The sequence below is a fragment of the Harmonia axyridis genome, chromosome 1, assembly GCF_914767665.1.
Source record: "Harmonia axyridis chromosome 1, icHarAxyr1.1, whole genome shotgun sequence".
Classification (NCBI taxonomy): domain Eukaryota; kingdom Metazoa; phylum Arthropoda; class Insecta; order Coleoptera; family Coccinellidae; genus Harmonia; species Harmonia axyridis.
The window spans coordinates 35545388-35569249 of NC_059501.1; the positions used below are offsets into that span (position 1 = coordinate 35545388).

General features: G+C 32.3%; 1 protein-coding gene and 1 long non-coding RNA gene across 3 annotated transcripts; both read right to left on the minus strand.

Moving 5' to 3' along the window:
- Positions 1–1024: 1024 nt before the first annotated feature.
- Positions 1025–5563, minus strand: LOC123680933. Of its 2 annotated transcripts, none has more exons than XM_045619059.1 (3): positions 5476–5563; positions 1662–2882; positions 1025–1484 (listed from the first exon to the last, which is right to left on the minus strand). In XM_045619059.1, exons 2-3 carry the CDS (start codon positions 2608–2610, stop codon positions 1300–1302), a joined length of 1134 nt encoding a protein of 377 aa, XP_045475015.1. In that variant the 5' UTR covers positions 2611–2882; positions 5476–5563; the 3' UTR covers positions 1025–1299. The 2 variants fall into 2 exon arrangements, with proteins under 2 accessions (XP_045475015.1, XP_045475022.1); XM_045619066.1 differs by lacking the exon at positions 5476–5563 and having other exon boundaries at positions 1662–2369; positions 2430–3291.
- A 3418-nt stretch (positions 5564–8981) lies between these two features.
- LOC123680953 lies at positions 8982–16772 on the minus strand. The gene is made up of 2 exons (XR_006747577.1): positions 16458–16772; positions 8982–10453 (listed from the first exon to the last, which is right to left on the minus strand). It is a non-coding gene; the product is annotated as an uncharacterized LOC123680953 (long non-coding RNA).
- Positions 16773–23862: the final 7090 nt, after the last annotated feature.

Sequence of the window (23862 nt, forward strand, 5' to 3'; positions counted from 1 at the left end):
ACCAACCTATATGTATCGAATGATAATATAGACTAATTTGGGGATTGCAAGGAAAATCCATTGATTCTGATAACTATATGTAAGTTTTCAATGAAATGATATTGACAACTCTTTCCAATTTAGAATTATCATAAAAATAATGTCAAAACTGCTACGTTTTTTAATTTTATTAACTACATCTGTGAAGAAAAGAAAAATTAAAGATACTGCTGTGGGCAAAAGAAGTCCTTTGAAATTTATTGGTGACCCGAGTCTTTCTGTGGGCTAGGAAAAGACCAATATAAGGTTGCGGTTCAGCAATGGGAGTTGAGTAACAGGATAACCCATTGGACTAATACTCCTGGACTTACTCAGGCCAAGAAATTCGTGATGATTTCACCTACCTACGCCAGAAAGTTCTTGAAGCTGCCACGAGCAGAGCTTCGGGTGATGGTGGGACTGCTGACGGGAAACTGTCGGAACAAACATCATTTGTACCGTATTAGAAAGTCAGCAGACGAGATTTGCAGGGTATGTGGATCAGAATCAGAAACAGCCGAACACATGGTATGCAAAAGTCTAGACCTGGCTGGCCTAAGAAACATTCATATGGGGAAGCCGGTCCTGGATACCCGAGAGGTAACGGCCAAGGTCCCTAAGGAGGTTGTCAGTTTTATTAACGTCATTGACGACCACCTTGGGTTTCCATGAATGAGTAGGGTAGAGAACAAAAGATCTACATGGTCGCAGTTCCGGGAAGGCTTACCGAGCCACAACGACCAAATAATGATCATGTAACTACATCTGTGAAGAAAAGAAAAATTAATGGTACGGCTGTGGGCAAAAGAAGTCTTATGAAATTTATTAGTGAATATTTTGTCCTCATAATTTGCAGAAAATTAACAATATTCTCTTTCCAGGAATTCAGATAACCGAAAGTTTGTTCTAAAAAAAGTTATAATGTTTATATAGCGATTAATGACTGTAGCATCAAATTCCATCTGTACGATTTCCTTCGTAACTGATGTTAGTTTAACTCCACAAACAAAACGAGAACCATTTTCATTGACAATCATTATTTATAATACAAAACAAAACTGGAACATTCCCAGCTATAAAATCAAAAGGGTGAAAGTACATGAACACATGAATAGGTTGATAACAAGACTACATGCATATTAATGAAAAATTGGTACCATAACTTCGGTAATACTTTTCTATGTTATTATCAAATAGTGACATGTGGTTGTTTTTCAAACTCATTTCAGTGAATATAATTTATTGATTTCAATTCATAAAAACTAGAATAGAATACTATTATTAAAAGCTTAATTCTCTTCCTGTATTGTATTTTTCCACTTTAGGCTTATTTTGAGGAGTACTGGAACTCTCTACATTCAATAAAAGGTCTAGATATTTCTCATTATAGATAGCTGGCAAAACGATATTACAGTTTTTGCACCATTTTATAACTTCTGAATAGTTCACAACGTTGACTTGGAGAACTGTAATAAAAATATATAATAATAAATTATAATTTCTTAGAAAGGCTTCTAAATTTCTATATTAGAATTCACATGAAAAATTGAAAATGAAATATAAAGAAAAATTAAGAATCTTCTCATATATTAGCAGGTAGTTGTAAAGTTAAAAAATTTTTACAATAAAATTTTAATACTCACAATAGTAATCTAAGAAAGCCATAGCCACAATAGTACATTCTTCTTCCATATTCATAACATGAAAATATTCTAGTAATTTATAAATAGATTCTGTTCTATGAATTTTCAGAGTCTTATATAATATGATTGGTAATCGAATTGTCAAAACTTCAACTAATTTTTGGTCTTCATACAAAAGGGCAATAGCTAATTGTTGGTCAGAAAAAAGTTCACTCAAAAAACAAGATTCCCAAATATATGTCAAAAATGAATAATCGTTGTGACTTTCTTTGATATTCTTAGCAACTTTCAACATATTTATAAGAACTGCCTCACTACTCTTTTTAACTTCAACAGAAATAAGTTGCTTGAGGATTATTCTTATATGCCTTCTAAGGAAAGGATTTGTTATATACAATTCCTCAAATAAATTTAAAGCTTTCATAACATGTCCTTTGATCCAAACAGCATGAGCATTATAAATTTCAAAACTGAAGTTCGTTGGTAAATTAATATCTTTTTGTTTACACAATATTTTTAGGCCATCTATCAATTCAACTTCTCCATTTTGTGCACAAATACTCATTACTTGTACAATGTAATCTGAAGAAGGAGACATTTGCAACTTCAAACATTCTCTCATCAGTGCAACAACACCGGTATCATTACATTCAACAAGAGCACAATTAAAAAATTCGTCCAGTTGTTCTATATTCGAATTTTTCATGTCTAAAATCGTAACGAAATGTTTATTTTTCAGAGATAATTTCATGTGTTGCAATTTTTTACTTTTCATGTCCCATATTTTCTTTTGTATAAGCTGAATAGTGAAATTATCAATGACATCCTGTAGGTGGACTGTGGCCGAGTTTTCTGTAGATGATAAATATTTGAAATTACATTGAAAATGAAATAGTGAGCAGCAGATTTGATTACGAATTCTGGGTAAAAAGAACCTATACAAAGCCATCAACAATAGTAATATTAGATCACATTTTTATATACAATATGCTTTTATCTGACTTATATAAACTTCAAAGCAAAACAGCTGTTAGCTGTTAGAATTGAGGTTATATTTTGTGTCAAACTCAGCAATGAAATCTTCTTCTTCTTCTTCTTCTTTCAAGGTTACCCTTATTGGAAGGGCAATTTGGGCTCGACCGGAGGTCATGTACCCAGTCACTATATTACTATTTCTCCCCTTGTTCCCAAGGATGGAAAGGATATTTGACGTACACAGGGCTAGAACATCACATACATAATGTTAGTTACACATAAACTTACATTCGATTGACTACAATTTCAACCCTGAAGCTTTTTTAAAAAACTAGTTAAACACTCTATAATCTTAATCGACTGGCTAAAAACGACATCGTTCACACTAATTGGGCATTCCATTCCCAATTGTGTTAATTTATAGTATAATATATCACAGTTTACCCTGTTCAGCTGACAATTAAACAGTATATGTACTATATCTCCGTATTCTGCACACTGACAATTAGGACTATCGTATACTTTTATTTTAAATAAATGTTCCGGAGACAGGCAATGATTGGAACGCAATCGCATCATCGTTGATACACTGTATTTGTCAAATTCAGAGTCAAACAAAAAACATTTTCGAATTGGCGTGAACTTTTTATCTCTGTTTCTCTTTTGTGAATCTAGTTGGAGTTCCATCGTTTAATAGAATCGTGTTATTTTCTTCTAATATTTTCTCCATGATTTTCCCGTTATAATTTATTATACCAGAGCCCCACATCGGGCTTTGTGAATTAAGATCTCCGGTTAATATAAAAGCCCCGTTAATTTGGTTTAAAAAGGATGATAATTTATGATTATTAAGTTTTAGATCGGGTGGGTTATAGATATGTATTATGGTGAGGTTCGTTATCTTAATGATCATTCCTTGAGTTCTTTCTGGTAATATGTCATTTTTAATTTCAAAATTCTGAAAATCAATTGTATTTCTTATTAAAGCTGCTAAACCTCCTTTACCGTCATCTCTGTCTTGCCTTACCGTTTTGTAGTGTTTTAATGTTAATTTTTGAATTGGTTTAAGAAAGGTTTCAGATAGTAGAATTATATCTGGATTAAAGCTCTCTGCAATGTTAATCATATTTTCATAATTCGAATTTATAGATCTAATATTCCATTGTATAATTTTTATTTTGTTTGTCATTAGATTTTTTTTATTATTTTAGTTATCTAAATTGATTTCCATATCGTCTTCTTCGTCATTTTTAAATTCGTCTGTTGTCTGATGAACGATTGCTGTAGCTTGTATTATTTTATAATCTTGATGTAGTTGAATTTTTCTATTGTTACTATTAGGTGAATTTTTAAAATAATGGGGGAGAAGATAATCTACTTGCGCTGATTTTTTTGGTTGTGAGTTGTTTGAGTCGTTCTCGATTATATCGAAATTTTCTTTTCTAGAATTATTTTTAAGTTCTTCCCAATCGTAGGGGATATTATCATTACATTGTGAATCTATTAAACATTTTTTATGTTCTTCATGATTATATCCCGGTATTTGTGGGGGTGGTCTTTTTCTTTGAATGGGTGTGCTGACTCTACGTGTGTTGTTGACGGTTTGTGTTTGTCTTTCTTTAACTTTCTGAGCGTACGATTGATTGTTAATGGTAGCTGGTGTTCGTAAAATATTTTCATCAGTTCTGTTATTTTTTGTTAGATTTGGAAATTCTTTGTCATTCGCGTATAAATTTCTACTATTGTTTTTCAAAATAATATTGGCTTCAAAGTAAGTGTATTTATGAACTGCCATCGCCTCTTTTATTCTTTTTTGTCTATCGAATTCCGGACAAATTCTATCTACTGCAGAATGGTTTTGACTACAGTAAATACAAATTGGTTTTTTTGCTTCGCATTCTGTCTCTTCGTGCTGTGAACCACAATTTCTACACCTTTTTTTACCCCTACACTGTTTTGCTGTGTGTCCATATCGCAAACAATTATAGCATTGAATTACCGGGCTTATATATTGGTCTACATATATTATGTTGTGAAATAGTTTGATGTTATTTGGTAAATTTTTTCCGCGGAATGTAATCACACATGACTTCGCGTCTACGTAAGTCGTTTTACCGTTTATTGTTTGTCGTCTTTTTAAGCGTCGTACCTTTATGATTTCAGATGTTGAATCTGCGTATTTCATAATGTCTTCCTCGGAGATGCTTAATCCGATATCTGAGATGACCCCCATACTTGTTAACAAATATGAAGGTATGAAAACATCGTAATCTACGAAATTATTTTTTTCCACAAATAAATTTGCCTCGCGTGAGTTAGCAAAGTCTACACCAATTCGATTTCTTCCCTTCCTAGCTATGTTCTTTATATTAAAATTGAAATCATCGTTATCGAAAAACATCTTTCCCAACGATAATGGATCGAGGTTTCCAATATTGCTTGATTTACTTTGTATGAATACTGTATAAGGTCCCTTATCGGACACCGCATATGTAAAGGATTGTTTATTCGCACTTTTTGTTGCTATTATGTTTTGACTAAGAGATTGAATTTGTGATAGCATTTCGTGATCTCCTTCTTCTGTGGCTTGTTTTTTTAAAATTTGAATTTCATTGTTCAATAATGTTAAGTCTGCAAATGAGAATTTATTCTCGTCTTTCAAGTTATTAATTGTTATGGCTGTTTTAGGGGTAACTGATCTCATTATCCGGGGAAATATCCCCGGATCTTGTATACTCATTTTTTATGATATTATGTCTCTCTTTTTTTTTCCGTCAATATAAGAAAAATTCAATATATTTATTCAAATATAGTCAATCAAATATTAGTTTTCACTCACCACCAACGATAGCACTGAGGATTTAGTTGTAAAACACTTAGGGAAATTTTTTCGCCCGCTTTGTTTCGCATCTAACCTCGGAATCCAATGAAATCTGTGTGTAATGAAATACATAGAGATTAAAGTTTTATCAGAGAGCTTTCCGCAATACTATCTATGCGAGAGCGGACGGATTTTAAATTTTTTCAGTCAAAAGTGACTAATGAACACAGGTCTTACAGATTGCTCAAATTTATTTGAAGTAAACGAATAGTACATAGCTGTTCTGTGCTACTGTTTTGGCAAAAAAAAGAAAATTATACAAAGGAATTGAAGGAAAAAACGGATGAATTGACAAATTGGAAGACGTTGAAATATCGAGAAAAATTGCCCCAGTTACCTGCTATCATTCGAAACCGCATATTCCTCGACTCTGAGAAGCTGAATGGAATGTTTGGAATGGAATCCAAACTGTTCGTCTAGAAGGGAGGGCCGGATGATGTCGACCAAGTAGGAGTTCATAATCCTTTCTGCATCTTTGCCAAGGAGGCTGATCGGGTGGTGGTTTTGAGGAAATTTCTTGTCCTTTCCTTGCTGCGGGATGAAAATCATCACGTATGTGAGATAATCTTCACGTATTTTTTTACTTTATCCTTGTGGTTTCGGTCTGCTTCGGCTATGTTCGGTCTGCATTGGAGTTGAAGGTTGTCAGTGAATACTTCTGATTTGTCTTCATGTATAAAACATTCTGTCGGCTGATCCGCGGATTGGGGAAGGTAGGGGCTGATTTCAGAACTTCTGCCATGTTCCAGATCAAATTGTTCTCGGTCGTCAGTGATAGTTTGTGAGTAGTTTTGCTGTCATTGTTCATTTCTGAACTCTCTGAAAGCCTTTCTCACTTCCCATTGGAGTTGATTGGTAGAAGTAGAGTTTTATCGGCCAGATCTTCGTATGTGTGCTATTTCTCTTGCACAATTTTTCTCTTTGATCAGCTTGACGATACGGTAGGGTAGCGTCCGTCTGTGTTGGAACGGCTGTTCTTCGCTTGTCCTGGTCGCTTCTCTCACGAATGTGCGTACGGTTTCTTCGAAATCTGATACTGCTGTTTCGAGGTTTTCGGTGCAGTCTTTTCTTGTAGACTGTTGGAACTTGCTTTCGATGGATTCGCTGCACTTCTTCCAATCAATTATACATTCCTCTTTTGCACTGGTTTCATACAACATCCAATATGCATAAAGGCTCATTTTCACTGTTGGTCTTTTTTTACTTGAAAGCATTTTAAGACGAGGGCTTTAGTTCTCTTTGGCCTTCTTGGATTTGAGACGTTGTTCTGGGAACGTTCATGTTTCCCGCTTTCAGAAATTTGGGACATCTTTAGGTGGCTGGGTGTAGAAAATTACAGTTTGATCACTTTGTTGGCGAAGTTGGCGCTTTTTTGCACTTTATTGTTAAGTGCTTGACTCCTCAATTGACACTGACGCATCTTGGATCAACTCGACAGTTTTCTTGTGCGTGGTGGAATATATGGCACTGCTACCCTTCGGTGGATTTGTGTGGTTTTTCAACCATCGCAAATTCTCAACTAGTCCACACCAACGCGTATGCTTGTAGATTTTCTCCTTCATGGTGGTTGTTAGGGTACTGTGCATTCGGGATACTTGGTTGACCTCGAAGCCCAGATCTCCCAGCTCCTCTCGGATTTAATCTTCCTTGAGGATTGTTGGTAGACCTCTGATGACTATACCTTCAGTGGTCTATTCCTTCTAAATTGTGTTCATAGAAAGCGGCGCTCGTGGCATAAATCTATCTTTTCAGTTTTCTATAATGGTCTATAGTTTTCACGTGAATGCGAATTCTTTGATTCGCCATTGTTTTGGTCTATTGTCTAGGATTTGGAATCCTTCTTTCTCCCAGGTAATTGGAGGGATCCTTTGTTTTTTGGGAGCCTTAGGTTCGCTGATGACAGAAACCTTTTCTCCGTCCTTCTTGCCTGGTGCTGGGGAGGGCTACACCGGATTGGACTTTTATGTCCGTATCATTGTTGCAAAAACAATGGTTTTGGCCTTGACGTTGTGCTCGGGTCACGTTGATGGTGTCCAGGTCGGAGTGAAGAACCTGTGCTCATTTTTACCACGTAAATAACCAGAACTGTCGCTTCTGGAGTGCAGCCAATCCGAAATGCAAGCATCAGAAATCCTTTTATTTGCCAAAGATCTAGGCTGCAATGTCATCATGAGGAATTATCGTCCATTACTTTTTTGAAGATGAAAGGGGCGTATACCTACTTTGAATTCAGATTGTTATGTTAGTATATTAAATGAGTTTTTGTTGCCTGAACTACAGAACATGTTTGGCTATAACGAAATAACATGGTTTCAGCAGGATAAAAAAACTTCACACAGGTATATAATGTGTCTCTGCCAAACTTTTACAGGCAAATCAATCTCCAGGAGAGGTGATATTCATTGGTCCCTCGCAGTCTGAATTTGACGCCTATGAATTTTTGGCTGTGGGATTCTTTGAATCTGAAGTTTAAGTTAGCAAACCAACTTCCCTAGCCCAATTGAAACAAAAGTCATGAAATGCCATACTTGCCAAGTCATCATGAAGAATTTTAGTGTTAGATTGAATGAGTGTCGTGAACGCGAGGTAGACGCTATAAGGACATCATTTCCTAGAAATGAATTCCCAAATAGTTGATTTTCATAATTTTTAATTCATAATTTACATTTTCACAAACAACTCATTATTCTAAATAGCCTTCTTACATATAAATTTTCTTTGATACCAGTAGTGTTTCATATACTTTTTCCTTATATATCTATTCGTAAGCTTTCCAAACGAGATGTACGAATCATTTTATGTCACTATTTATATATCTATTTTGTGATTGCTTTTTTGTTTACATGTTCTCACTGTCTCTCTCTGTTTTTTTACAAGTTTTGAATGAAAGGCGATGTAAAATATGAGATATTTCAGGCTAATGGCCATGGTAGTCGATGCCTCGAAAAAAAACAAAACCTATCGTAAAATGACAGCAAATTGCTCTCTTACGCTAACATCTTGTGTTGACTCTATTTGAAAGCTGAATTTGGTTGACTCGTGCATTTGGACCGATATAAGTATATATTTTTTTTGAAGTATTCGACTTGTGATTAATTTACCTGATTCATTGTTGTTTTACTCCAAATAGTTCTAAATCTGACTTAGCTGACTATTTGGCTCAATCAAAAATCGAAATTGTATGAATATGACTCTTCAAAATATCGTCACAGCAAAAGATATATGTCCAAAAAGTTTCCTCTTCTAATAAAAGATAGTTCCTGCTCAAGGAAACATTACTTTTATCTTTACCTCGATATGATAATTGCTGCTTTTATTCAAATATATTACTTTTTTTCTGAAAGACCAAAAAGTCCTTTACGTCAGTGCTTCCTTCATTTTTTGAAAGTAAAACTCTTTTCCCATGAGTTATTTTTATGATTTGGTACTGTCGTAGTAAAATAAATGTGGGTTATATGGAAATATTAAACTTTCACGTGTTTATTCAATTCTTTTCATATAAAAATGCTACAATGGTTTATCACAGAAATAAATAATTTAAAATCAAATAAATAATATAAAATAGAATACTAAAATATAGTTGATTTATTGGCCTACATTTCTTGCGAAATCTTATGAATCTGCGCTATAATAATGAACAATATTCGAACTAACATTCGCCTAAAAAAATATTCAGTGAACTAGCAAAAAATGCTGGAATTAATTATTTCTCAAAAGGGTTAATCAGAAAGGCAAAGATCTCTTAATAGTTATAAAAATAACATCGGAACTTTATATCAAAAAAATTAATTTCATATAATATTTTCAATATCTCGATATTTCTCAATATTATATTTCCAAAGAAATATTGAAGTCCATAATTTTATTCTTATGGGAAGAGACTGTATTCTCAAATAATTTCATGTACAAAGGTAGATAATGATGTTATTTGTCTTAAAGCTGCTCATCAATTCCAAAATCAGACTCATCTTTAAAATTGGCTACTTTTCATTATAGAAGCAGCAATATTCTCGGATGAAGGTAGACTCAATTTCTCTCTACCACCCACCTTTATATTCGTACTTCTGACAAATTTCACTCCATGTCTGACAAATATTGGTTAAAAGGGTCATACTTTCCTTATTCATGAGCGTTTTTTTGATTTAACTAAGGTTATGATGGTGTGATACATATCAGAGAGTACATTCATCATTGATGAATTAACAATCCTTTGAAATGAAAATGAAAAAATTAAAGTTGATCATTATTTCCAAAACCAATTTATGAATAACCCCACTGCGAAAGCTGAAGCTCTCCAAAAGTCTGTTTCATAAACAGACTTCAGATTATTCAAAAAGCAGATTGTTTTCAATTTATCCACCCTCTAGCATCAAATATAAAATGACCCTCATGTCTTTTCTAGATGTGGAATTATAGATGTACTCTTGTATGTACAATAAAAATATTTTTGAAAATTATGCACCAGTTACATCACTCCATTTCAGAATCTGAATTAACGTTTTCAAATTCTTATTCAGAACTAATGATCCTCAAAATTTTTGAATTCCAGCCTAAGGAATCTGGAACACAACTGTTTTTAGGATTTTTCGAATCCTTGTAAAACACATGAGAAGACACGTGCCACCGGGTTGTCTTTTGTATTGGCGAACGCATTAGTACAAACAGAAACAATTTTCTTCATCCGATCACTTTTGATAATAGGTTTTAACTGTTTCACATCTGCACGATTTAGCATTTGCTGTTGATGAATTTTTGCTACAGTCCTTTTTTCCAACCATTTTTGGATCAACTGCTCCACTTCGCCGTCATTCATCATTGATGGATGATTCTCTTGAAAGTATGGAAAAGGATTTTTTATAGTAGAAACGTGAATATTGGGTGGTACTGTTATCACTATGCTAGCTTCAAGTGAGGGTGAGAACAGCATGAAGAAAACCTGAAAAGTATAATAAAGAGTATGAATATATATAAATTTTTTATTCTCGACATGTTAAAATATTTGAAAATTAGGATATTGTCATTTCTTCAGAAAAAAACGCGTCAAAATTCAGAAAAAAGGCTTAAATTCTCATTACACATTTTTCTTTTATTTTAAGGATGCGTAAGACAAAGAAAGATAAGACCTCCGAGACATTGTTACGTCAAGCCTCCACTGCTGTTTTCAACGAGGGAAAACCTGTTAAAATGTGGCAAGAGAAATTGTATTTCCTTTATGACTTCTCGAAAACGACGTTTCTGAAATACGACTATTTTAACATCAGACACGCCAGAAAAAATGTATTGGCTGAAGAACAAGTAAAACAGATTACAAAACAGATGAAGACATTAGAAGGACTGGAATAGGAGAAAATAAAGATACAAGAAAAGTAAATGGTAAAGACAAGGGAAAAGGTAAAGAAAAAGATCAAGATTAGGAAAAGGCAAAACGCAATATTGCGAGAGTGACAGTGGTAACGATCTGGAATGGTTCCCACTGCATGATTTTTATGATTCGTGTACCTACAAATTTTCGACCATGAGGACAGAATGAGATAAAGGGTGTTTTTTTTTAGAGCTATAGAACTTTAAATTGCAATAAAACAAGGATGGATTATTCGATTGACATGAATTTTATTTATCCGAAAGATAATCTTGTGGCATTACATTTTAAATATGATTTCTGGCATATGACCGCCACGTCTGGCTCGGATGTAGTCCAATCTGGACGTCCAATTTTCGATGACCTTTTCCAACATTTATGGCCGTATATCGGCAATAACACGGTGAATGTTGTCTTCCAAATGGTCAAGGGTTTGTGGCTTATCCGCATAGACCAATGACTTTACATAGCCCCACAGAAAGTAGTCTAGCGGTGTTAAATCACAAGATCTTGGAGGCCAATTCACAGGTCCAAAACGTGAAATTAGGCGGTCACCAAACGTGTCTTTCAATAAATCGATTGTGGCACGAGCTGTGTGACATGTTGCGCCGTCTTGTTGGAACCACAGCTCCTGGACATCATGGTTGTTCAATTCAGGAATGAAAAAGTTAGTAATCATGGCTCTATACCGATCATCATTGACTGTAACGTTCTGGCCATCATCGTTTTTGAAGAAGTACGAACCAATGATTCCACCAGCCCATAAAGCGCACCAAACAGTAAGTTTTTCTGGATGTAACGGTGTTTCGACATACACTTGAGGATTAACTTCACTCTAAATGCGACAGTTTTGTTTGTTGACAGTATAACTTATATCAATGAAGAAAAAGAAGTTTGATTTACAAGTATATAAATATCTTATGATATTACTTATCTGGTTAATGTTTCGGCAAAATGCCACCCACATAACCATTGTCAAACAGAAGATTTCCACGTTATTACGTAGGAATCAAATCGAAAGTTACCTAAGGAGAATGCACGCCATCGAAGGAGAGTAGCGATATACCGGTTTCATCCTTGTTAGGGATCATCATAATAATAAATAATTATTAAATAATAATAATAAATAATTATTTATTTATTATTTATTTATTAACTTATATAAGATGTATTTCTCTTGTGAACGAACAAACTGACCAAAAATCTTATTGAACAATACCGTATTCCTCTGTTATGGAACCAGCTACTCTAGCTTCATTTCCAGCCACTCCAGCTACTAATCTCTAATGTAGATTTTTTTTAAACGACAAAAATTGTATCGAAAACACTTGGACAAGTCAATTTCAGTTTTCAATTATTTATATATTAATAAATAAACATTTAACTGAAATCACAGAAGCTCCTTACTTCAATTGAGTGCTTTCCTCATTTCAAACAAATAAATTAAAGAATAGTTATGTATAATACAAGTTAGAGAGAGTTTTTGAATGAACGAGTTCATTGCATTTTTATTGAAATTTATGAAATATTTCCATAAATATCATTTAGTGATATTTGCATTGAAAAATGTTGGTTGGCAGAACTGATATCTTTGAGGCAAATTGATGAATCAACAGATAAAGCCGTGGCGGAAAGTTCGGAGTACCAACATATAATAATAAAATATAACCATGAAAACTGTGCGTTTCTGATATATTCTCGCACGATTTTGTTCTACAAGATGTGGAAGAATGAACGGAATAACAACAGAATTAGAGAATAGTTATTTATAATACAAGTGCAGAAGGCATTGATATTCTTCCACGAGTTCTAAATTCAAAAACGAGAGAGTTTTTGAATGAACGAGTGGTAGAATGAGCCTTCTGTACGAGTATTATACATTATTTTCTCTAATTCATTGCATTTTCATTGAAATTTATGAAATATTTCCATAAATATCATTTAGTGATATTTGCATTGAAAAATGTTGGTTGGCAGAACTGATATCTTTGAGGCAAATTGATGAATTGACAGATAAAGCCGTGGCGGAAAGTTCGGAGTACCAACATATAATAATAAAATATAACCATGAAAACTGTGCGTTTCTGATATATTCTCACACAATTTTGTTTTACAAGATGTGGAAGAATGAACGGAATAACCACAGAATTAGAGAAAAAATATTCCTTTAGTAGGCTGAGGGTCAATTGCCTTAAATACAGTTATTTATATATTTATTTATTCCTTTAGTAGGTTGTATTCTGCATTGTTCATATATTTTGTATAAATCTTGCAAATTTTCTATTATATTGTTTTCCGCATGTAAATTAGATAATACAAAATGTATACCACGCGTCCACAAAATGAAATCATTTTTAAATAATAATACTCACTACTCAGTGACGGACCTCATTTTGATTTTCAACTCAAATTGATCTTATCTACGAAATTAATGATGCAATAGATCCAATATTATAGTATAACTTATGTAGATAACGAAGTACACACTCATTATTTTGAATTATTGCAGTTGAAAATTTTTAGGTCACTTCTATAGGGATATCATGCGGTCGGTATATCTGAATTAATTTTTCGAATTCAAAATTTTTATTTAATTGAATGTTGATCCTATCTTTCTTTCTCAAATTTCGTGATCAAATAATGCGATTATGTTTGAAAGCTATAATTAGAAATAATAATATTCGATAATTTTTGTTGCGTATTCTATTAATCACTGTTGAGATGATAGCCAATCTAATATTATTTCAAAAGAAATCAGAAACTAATGCAATGAATATTCTATATGGAGTGTTTGGTAAATGTATGTCAATTTTTTCGAGTTCGCCTCACTTTCAAAAATACGGACTAATTCTTAGGTTTCAATCAATGATGTTCGCCTGGTCAAACGTAAACCCAATCACTTCTGAGCGGAAGGATCCCTAAAAACTTGAAAATTTCAGGGTAGATTTGAATGTCTCGGTTGAGTTCGCTAATGGTCAAAATCCCATAAGGGTAGTCGTAAATATGGCGTTCGAAATTTTTGGTTCCGGATAAAAATTTGCAATTGGTTGTAGAATTATATTTTAAAGCCCGGTGCATAATTTCATGTTGATTGCGTTATCGAAACCATGTAAACTCAAAAAAGAATATTGGAAAAAATAGGTGTCTATTTTTAATAATTTGTGAACTTCAGTTAATTACAATATTTGATGGTCAACAAAGACTCTGGATTTCCTTTGGTCACATTTAAAGAACAACATTTATCAATTTGAAAATTTTGAAATGTTGAAAAAATCTAACGATTTTAATTCTGGAGACCTTGATGGCACCCAATATTTGAATTATCTGAAGTTCATAGATTATCAAAGATAGACACCTCTTTGATTTTCAAAGCCAAACTCAAACTTTTGATGATTTTTCAGTTTGATAAGAAATCTATATATCATGTTATACAGGGTGTTTCAAGTTCGACGGCCTATCAGATGTTTCTGGAGAACGGGGCCGATTTGCAATCTGAAAATTCGGAATATGATATTGTTCATGATGCCCTATTCAGCTGAAATATTTTCGAAGTTCCAGCACTTCCGGTTATACAAGAATTAAAAGAAATTTATTTAAAAAAAAATTTTTTTTTTCATTCTGTCTATTTTGTTCCACAACTTGTGACAGGAATGAACTGATTTGCCATATAATTAGAGAAAAGTATATCCAGAATTTTGTCAATTGAATATTGGAAATTCAATTCGTGAAATCAAATTAGTGTAGCTTTGATAATGAAAACACCTGTCACATGTTAAGTAATCAGATTTTTAAATTTCGATGGTCATAGAGTATTATTGCAAGTCGGTCTGGAAAGGGATCGAATGAAATTGACTCTACGTATAACATAAATTCATAAAATCTCGAATAATAATAATAATAATAATAATCATGTTTGGACACTACCCTTATTTTTTACCGTAGAATCCAACGAAATCACAAAAAAATAGGGTTCTAATTTGAAAATCGAAAGTTATGATCAAATTTTGTTCACAATTTTTGGCACAATATTTGAAACATCCTGTGATGATATTTCTCAAGTTCAAGATATGCACGAATTTCCTACATCATTCTAGTTTGAGAAAATGAATTGAGTATACGCATAGGATATTCACAGTAAAAATAATTCACGTAATTGTGACTAAGGAAATTCACTCTTTTTTACGGTTTTTTCTTGATATTTTGAAAAATATAAGGAATAACGCAATAACTTTAGCGAAGAGTTATTTAGAATTAAAGATTTGATAATATCTAAGACATGAAATGAAAAAAAAAGTTTTTTTTTAAAACATTTTTTTTTATTCTTGCATATCCGGAACTTTGAAAATATTTTAACTGAATAGGACATCATGAACAATGTCATATTCCGAATTTTCAGATTCAAATCGGCATTGTTCTCCAGAAACGTCTAATAGGCCGTCGAACTTGAAACACCCTGTATATTCATGAAAAGGAAAAAAGCGATTGTATTCGCTACAGAAATTTTTATGGTTTACATTGAGAAAAAACAGAAGTTTGTATTATATCTTCTAAACTAATTGCAATAAAAAAAATCACACTAATGGATTCTACCGAAAAAGTGCCTGTAGAATGTTTTTGTTTCATGTTGCACCAGTAATAAAGAGGTTATGAGAACTATCCATTTTGCGTCATAATCCAAATTTTCTCTTACAGCTTGAAAACAGTTGAATTTATGAGGTTGCGGTTTTCACCAAAATTATTCTCTGAAATAGGAAGTTAGGAGCTTTTGAGCACATCCATTCATAAGCCATTTGCGCCCTTAGATATCACATACTACAAACAATTATGACTTATGAGGTCTCCAAGAGCCGAATTGGCGCATGAATTGACGAGCACCTAAAAGTTTCTAACTGCTAATTTCTTTTTTTTTTTTGATTTTTTTTTTACTGTAGTTGAATATCGTATTATTCGTATAACGTATCAAAGAAATCATATTCATAATAAATATCAATACAAAATTAATGAGAAAAGCACTGATGAAAATTCTAGAGCCTTCATTAAAATTCATATTGATGAAATTTTTTCAATAAATATCGTATGAATCACTACCTCACAATCTAGTAGAAGAAGTCTGCTTGATTGTGTTTACGATTCAATATTTATTTCCATAAAAATAAATATATCTAATACTGTACAATTTTCCACATATTTTCACCAAATACCTACCCTTGATAAACGTAACAGTGATCCGAAATAATTGATACTGCTAGTGAGTAAAACAACATCAAATCAAAATAAAAAATCTAAGCAAACAAAATTAAAATTAATGTTATCGTGAAATCATGATCGACTTTTTCTATAACGAAATAATTGATACTGCTAGTGACATTGGAATTATTATTACGAACATTGAGAAAGGATTCTGAACTCAAATTATCGTTATAAATATCTCTCAAAAAAAAAAACTATTTCAAACCTTCAACCACAATTAGAGATCAATTCAGCAATGGAATAAAAACAAGTTGTAAAAATGAAATGCAGTGATTGTCGCGTATGTGAATTATAAGTAACTATCAGTTTTTAATTTATTTCTGAAACTCACCACAAGAAAGTACATATTATGATCAAAAATACTAAAAGAGCCACTTGAACACCAGTTTCAATTAGCCCAGAGTCTGAACCTCGGCAGAATCATGCACAGACACCAAGTCACTTCACTGAACTTTCAACTGTTAATCGTAATCGATCGCAGACCAATCTCTTAGTCTTCCTGGAAAATTCAAGACCGCTATGAACCCAACTATTTGTAAATAATCATTCGTTGTTGATAAAAATTCAATCGGAACAACAAAAATACTTCATGAATTCTTTATAATTTGTATTGGAGAGTGAAATTGCCACCCAAGAAGAAACTCGAATTCAAAAGTATTATCTGTACATCAAGTAGATCAAATGTACCTAAAATTCCTTCAATGGTGGCAAAATTCAAACTTAATATGTATTAATTTTTGCATTATACAGAAAATCCAAATAACATTTTTTTTCATTCGAGTTTAAGGGTTATTGAAAATTCAGCGTCCTTACAAGATGGAGATCGAATATGTGATTTTTTAAAATTATTTCATTAAGATGTGAGATTACCTATCGAAAATAATCGAAAAAATGGTAGGATTTTTATTGAAAAGGATCAGGCACCACGTATGAAAAATGGTTAACGTTTAATTTCAAATGTAGTATTGTTTTTTGTAGACCTTTATGTATTATGCCCTTGATAAAAAAAACTGATCAGAAGACTCTGGCGAGAGCTAGTTCCCAAGTTATAGGATGTTCAAATTAGAAATAATAGCTACAAATGTAATAATGATAATTATTATTCAAAAATAATTTGATTTTTTTTTATTTGAATTAACGTGTCTCAGCAGCTAGGCCATTGACACAAGGTACAATGTACTTATCCTCTAGGCATAACAAATAATACAGTACATAAAAAAATTCACAAAAAAGGAAACATTTAACTAAAATGAAAACAATCAAATTCGATTATAAAGTTGACAATCTTTCAGAAATTGAATTGATGCTTCGATTTGAGTTATCGAGGTGAGATTTTCTCTCAGATTATCTTTTAGTCCTATTCGACGACGGAGTTCACCATAATGTGGACATCGAAATAGAAGGTGTTCTACACTTAAAAAGGTGTCAGAACAGTGATCGCACATAGGAGTACATTTGATGACATCAAGTAGCTGTGTGTCAGCTTGGTATGTGATATTCTTAATCTCCTCATAACAATTTGGTCGTTTCTATTGAGAATGATTTTAATCGAGGGAGCAATTTCAGGTTGAATTGTATGTACCTTGTTATTGCTGCTATTCAATTTGGGTTGCCAGTCTTGAAGAGATTTCAACTTAATTATCGCCTTTACGTCTGAGTGTAACTGAATTTGAATCATTTAAAAACAGCCGATTTCCCAGTATTTTTGACTTTGTTTTACTTCAGAAATTTTTGAATTATATAATAATTAGTTGCCCCCCCTGAACCAAAAAAAATTAATCGTTATTAAATTTTGTCATTAAAATTTTTCAATATTAATAAAAATTTCTTTTATTAATATTGAAATTATGTTTCACCAAGTGATAAGCGAGGAATCAATTTCGATTAAAATTTTTGAAATGAATATTTTATCATGAAAAAATGCTCACACTATTGAAAATTATGGAATTGGGGTAATTTATTGTTATTTTATATAATGCCACAAACTGAACGACCATGTTTTGTCCCCTCCCCTTATTTTGATCCTGGGTACGCTCCTGGATATAAGTATCAATACTTATTTTAGCTTTCTCTCATTATAGGACGTGGGAATAATGAATCATTGTTTTTGTCTATAAGAAATCAGAAATCTTCATATGTTTTTCTAATGCACACAGATTAAAGTGTCGGCAACTTCTCAAGTCTCAATCTTCATGAAATCGAGGTTACAGGTCAAATGATACAGTTTCTACGTATATACTAAGACGTAAAACTCAAAGATTTCTGTTTATCACTAAATGGATTGAAAAATATTTCAATACTAGAAGTCGAACATAATTATCTCTTAATATCGATTAATGCATAAAGCTACTTTGTGGAATTCGAAGGCATAACAGTTTACAAAGGCATTCTCTACTTAAAATGAAAGTTTACCTATTATATTTTCTCCGATTGACAGTAAATATCAATTTTGCAGACACATATCAATCAGCAAAGTATTACTGGCAGCAAAATAACGACTTTCCAGCCTAGGCAGCAAAATAAGTTCATAAGTTAACTATAATTGTTATGGACATACACATTTCCATATCAAACATCCATTCCAACAATTGCGATTTCTATCAAATTTCGTTTTAAATCACCACTACGGGAAAAATGAAAAGATTCTGAAGAATGTTGCAGCAAATGTTAAGGGACACATTTGTGAGTTATAATGAAAATGATAACCGGCGCAATCTTGTAAATGCCAAAACAACGTCGTTCGTGGAAGTAGTGCCAAATATCTGTTTCTATTTATTCCTGTTGCATTGAATATGCAAAATATTTTATCTAATCCTATTGAATTATATACTCATTATTCAACTGCTTTTGAGCAATTATAATAGTATCTATTAACAACAGCGTGATTTATAATAACTCACTATTATAAATCGGAAAATATGAATCTGTGCTTCTATACTTCTCTGCTTCTATTCGATTGGCCGAAAGGGAACATTCCATTATTGTTATTGAGGGGAGGAATGTCCGAGGAAATGTCACTTTTGACGTTTTCAAATTAAGTTGATATCTAATTATTGTGAATGTTTTGCTGAAAACGATTAATTCAGATAGTGAAGATGAAATATTATAAAGGTATACATTTCCAAAAGACAAACAGCTAATGTTACCATACAGAATTAATTGCTCGAAAAAATATAAAGGAGTTTGAAAATATTTTCAAGATTGGTGTAGCAGTAAGATCATTAAGTCATCGTTTACAGGGAATATTTTTTGGTATATTTTAATGCATTTTTATAGGCATTTATTAAGGTTTATCAATAAATTTCTATGTCTGTACTCTGTACTGGATTCGAGCTAGCCGAAGCTAGTTCGATTGTGATTGGTGGCACTAAGTTTCCATCTCTCTTGTACGGGATCGAGCACATTATGTTTATTTCCCGTTCCTTCTGTCTTTATTCTAAGTCTGTATTTTTTTCTTAGCATTTAGTGATATAGTCGTAGATAAAGTATAGTATTCAACTTGCGGTAATGGTCATAACTCACTTGATGAATTACAGCACTCGCCTGCGGCTCGTGCTGCAAACATCATCTGCGTGAGTTATGACCTACATTACCGCTCGTTGAATAATATACTAATTTCTTCAATTAATTATTAAAAATTAGTAAATGTTTCCAATTGATGAAGAGCTTTTATTATTTACATCAGCTGCATAGGAGAATTTTGCAAGACATGTTTTTTTTCGGAATTTCCAATTTCAAGATTTGATTGATTTCAAGAATTGCATTTTATGTAATATCAATTTGGAATTGACAACTGTCAAATTGATTTTGTTTATTGTCAATTTGAAATCGACTAGTGCCAATATGATTTTGATTATTGACATTTTGCTTTTGATTAATGCCATTTTGAAATTGGAGTTGCCAAGTTGATCTTAATTTATGCCATTTTGATTATAATTAATGCCAATTTGAACTTGAAAAGGCATAATAAAAGAGCTAAAATAAAAAATCCTCAAATGTCCGAGGAAATCTTGTACCTGCGCATTCGCCATTTTGCTACCATGAACTTTCTATTCTTTTCGCAAATTTCTCTTATGTTCTCTAAGGAGAAAGGGCTCATTTAAGAAATGAATGAAAAGTAACAGAAGTCAGCTGCAACTATTTCAAAAGAATAAGTTAGTTGTTCTATAGGATTCATTGACTTTTTGGTCAGAATTTCGTTTACGATGATAGCCTTGTACCGGGTTTTCACCATAATTTGACCACCCCTTTAACTTTGTCACTAAAAGAGGTACAAAAAACAACAAAAACAACAAATGTTTTCTACAAAAGTTTCACGAAATCGACTAATGTATTTTCAAAATGATTGCACAAAACGAAATATATATCGGGTGTCCCAAGGTGAGTGGCCTATTAGATTATTATGGAAACTATTGATGGTAAAGATTTCAAATTTTGTGGATAGATATTTGGCCATGTAAGGTACATTTTTAAAATAATTTCACATTTCCAGTGTTGCCGGATGTACGACAATTTGGCAACAACTTTGTTATTTTGAATAGGACATCCGGTATTTCTATTTTTTTTATGATACTCCATAAAATATTGAATCTGTTCACTCTTACTTTTCCATCCCTATTCTCAACGGTTTTTGAGTTATTAATTATTTTTCGAAATATTTGATCAAATTGGCGTATTACGAAAATGACTCTAGTTCGTTCAATATTTGAGATTTAAGTCAGAAATTTTGCAAGTCGTTAGATATTGATCTGATCTCTGTCACTGCTCTTGAATTATGGTTGTCAATAATACACGACGGACCAAAAAAATTCATCATTTGCCAAGTTACAAAATTGTGAAAAAGTCTATTTTTTCAAATTAGACACCTAGTATATTTTTCAATTTTTGGAATCAGTACAACACACTCTACAATTTTTCTATTCACGTCCCTATACCTATCTCAACTGGATTCCGAGTTATATGCGTTTATTAGATTTCACATTGATTCAATAAGTGTTAATATATTTTGTATTGTTATGTTCTCTATGTGGTTCATAGATCGATATATCAATGAATCAGTTCAATCCATAAATGTCAAAATAAACAATAATTGCCTAACAGGTGTTTTGTTCCGAGGTTTTTCTATAAATAATGGCACAAGAAAGATATACACATATAACGCATATAACTCGGAATCCAGTTGAGATAGATATAGGGACGTGAATAAAAAAATTGTAGAGTGTGTTGTACTGATTCCAAAAATTGAAAAATATACTAGGTGTCTAATTTGAAAAAATAGACTTTTTTACAATTTTGTAACTTGGCAAATGATGATTTTTTTTGGTCCGTCCTGTATTATTGACAACCATAATTCAAGAGCAGTGACACAGATCAGATCAATATCTAACGACTTGCAAAATTTCTGACTTAAATCTCAAATATTGAACGAACTAGAGTCATTTTCGTAATACGCCAATTGGATCAAAAATTTCGAAAAATAATTAATGACTCAAAAACCGTTGAGAATAGGGATGGAAAAGTAAGAGTGAATAGATTCAATATTTTATGGAGTATTATAAAAAAAATAGAAATACCGGATGTCCTATTCAAAATAACAAAGTTGTTGCCAAATTGTCGTACATCCGGCAACACTGGAAATGTGAAATTATTTTAAAAATGTACCTTACATGGCCAAATATCTATCCACAAAATTTGAAATCTTTACCATCAATAGTTTCCATAATAATCTAATAGGCCACTCACCTTGGGACACCCGATATAGAGTGGCAATATATTGATTGCAACTCCATTTTTTCAAATGGAACACACTGTATATTTTCCTATATTTGACTTGCTCTTTTTCCCTTGATTTCGAATATATAACATATGTTTGGCCTATCTCTTTTATTCTGAGTACCACAAAGTTTCAAATTTTAAGAACCACCTGGCATGCTCAGTAATCAGTTTTCAAGTGGTAGGCTGCTATAACCCAAAATGCCCTTTTTGAAAACTTGAAAACTGATTACTGAGCATGCCAGATGGTTCTTAAAATTTGAAACTCTATGGTACTCAGAATAAGAGAGATAGACCAAACATATGTTATATATTCGAAGTCAGGGGAAAAAGAGCTAGTCAAATATAGAAAAATATAAAGGGTGTTCCATTTGAAAAAATGAAGTTGCAATCAATATGTTGCCCACTCTATATATATATATTTCGTTTTGTGATATCATTTTATAAAACACTAGTCGATTTCGTGAAACTTTGTAAAAAAAAATTTTTTGTACCTCTTTCAGTAACAAAGTTAAAGGGGGGGGGGGGTCAAATTATGGTGAAAAACCCGGTACCTATTATTAAAATCCATAATTTATTTTTCTACACCTCTAGGCTTTTTCGAAGAATTATACAATTCTTCAGCATACGGAATTCCATATACAGTACAATATTCTTTTGCAAAGTAAAAATTGCAAAACAAACTTGGGATGAAGTGTCAAAATAAATAATTGTAAACAAACTCCGCCTGAGTATAAAGGGCAAGAAATGAAAAAAGATCGTTCATTCATTCGCCAATTAAGCTCTTTCTGTGGCTACCAAGGGTGTAAATGGCTCATGAATGAATGAACGCTCAAAAGCTCCTGACTTCATTTCAATGTTTTCCTCAATATCTTTCGATATACTGCTTGAATTTAATATGTATCCGAGAATCAAAAATACGAAATATTAGACTAAATAAATACGCAAAATCTAATTCAGATCGTATCTCTCTTCACTCAGATATTGGTTTTTTTTTTTCAATATTCTTCTCTAATTTTTTATGGCCAAAATGAAATTATGAGCTTGAAACAGAAAATAACGGAAATAATGGGTAATTTTTTTCAATATTTTTCTTGAATTATCTATGGTTCTGGTTGATGTACATGAGATTCTGCAATAAGCTTGATTGTTATTTTACACCCAAATCCAAATTTTCATTCGATCGAATCTGCAGTTTTGAAATTAACCGGAAAACAAAATTTAAAATGGTCGTATCAAGATGTAATTTATCAATCTTTTTTTTGTATTATTTTGTGTTGATTATTGTTATTGGTTGAGTATGTACAATTGTTATAGCATCCGCGAAAGGGTGGAATTTGGAATTACACCACAGGCATTCTTGCCTAGGTAACTCTGCTCTTGAACCGGTATAATTATGTAAAAAAAGTGTACATAGTCTTTTCATCCTGAATTGAAATTGAATCTATTATTTTATTTATTTATCAATTTATTATATACAGGGTGGGATTTTGAAAACGAAACAGAAGAGATAACAGACGAAATGAATTCATTTCGAAGTGAACTCGTACTCGTCCATTTTTAATTCGGGGGAGACAACTTTTAAGATTAAATATCGCTTTGATCCTTAATGTACACAATTTTGGAAGAAATTCAGCAAGTTTGAAATTTCGAATAGGTAAAATGAGGTCAGTGATACTTTATTTGGAAGGTATTTCTATCCTATGGTCAGTATTTTATTTTTTTTTTTTGATCCATTCGAGATATTCAAATTTGAATTTTGATATGATGATATTGGTCATTCCGTTAAGCATGCTATATGAATTAATAAAATTTTCACTATTTGTGTTTACGATGATAATCGTAAACTGTGATTCACTAGACGACAAAATAATTACTTTATTACTTTCATCAAAAATTTGAGTAAAAATATTTCTCTAATTCTGTGGTTATTCCGTTCATTCTTCCACATCTTGTAGAACAAA

Excerpts from the sequence above, each read along its gene's own strand:
- LOC123680933 (XM_045619059.1), bottom strand. The coding sequence starts at position 2,610 with ATGGCTTTGTATAGGTTCTTTTTACCCAGAATTCGTAATCAAATCTGC. Across the intron at positions 1,485-1,661 it reads GGCTTTCTTAGATTACTATT|TTCTCCAAGTCAACGTTGTG; the intron begins GTGAGTATTAAA and ends TTTTTATTACAG.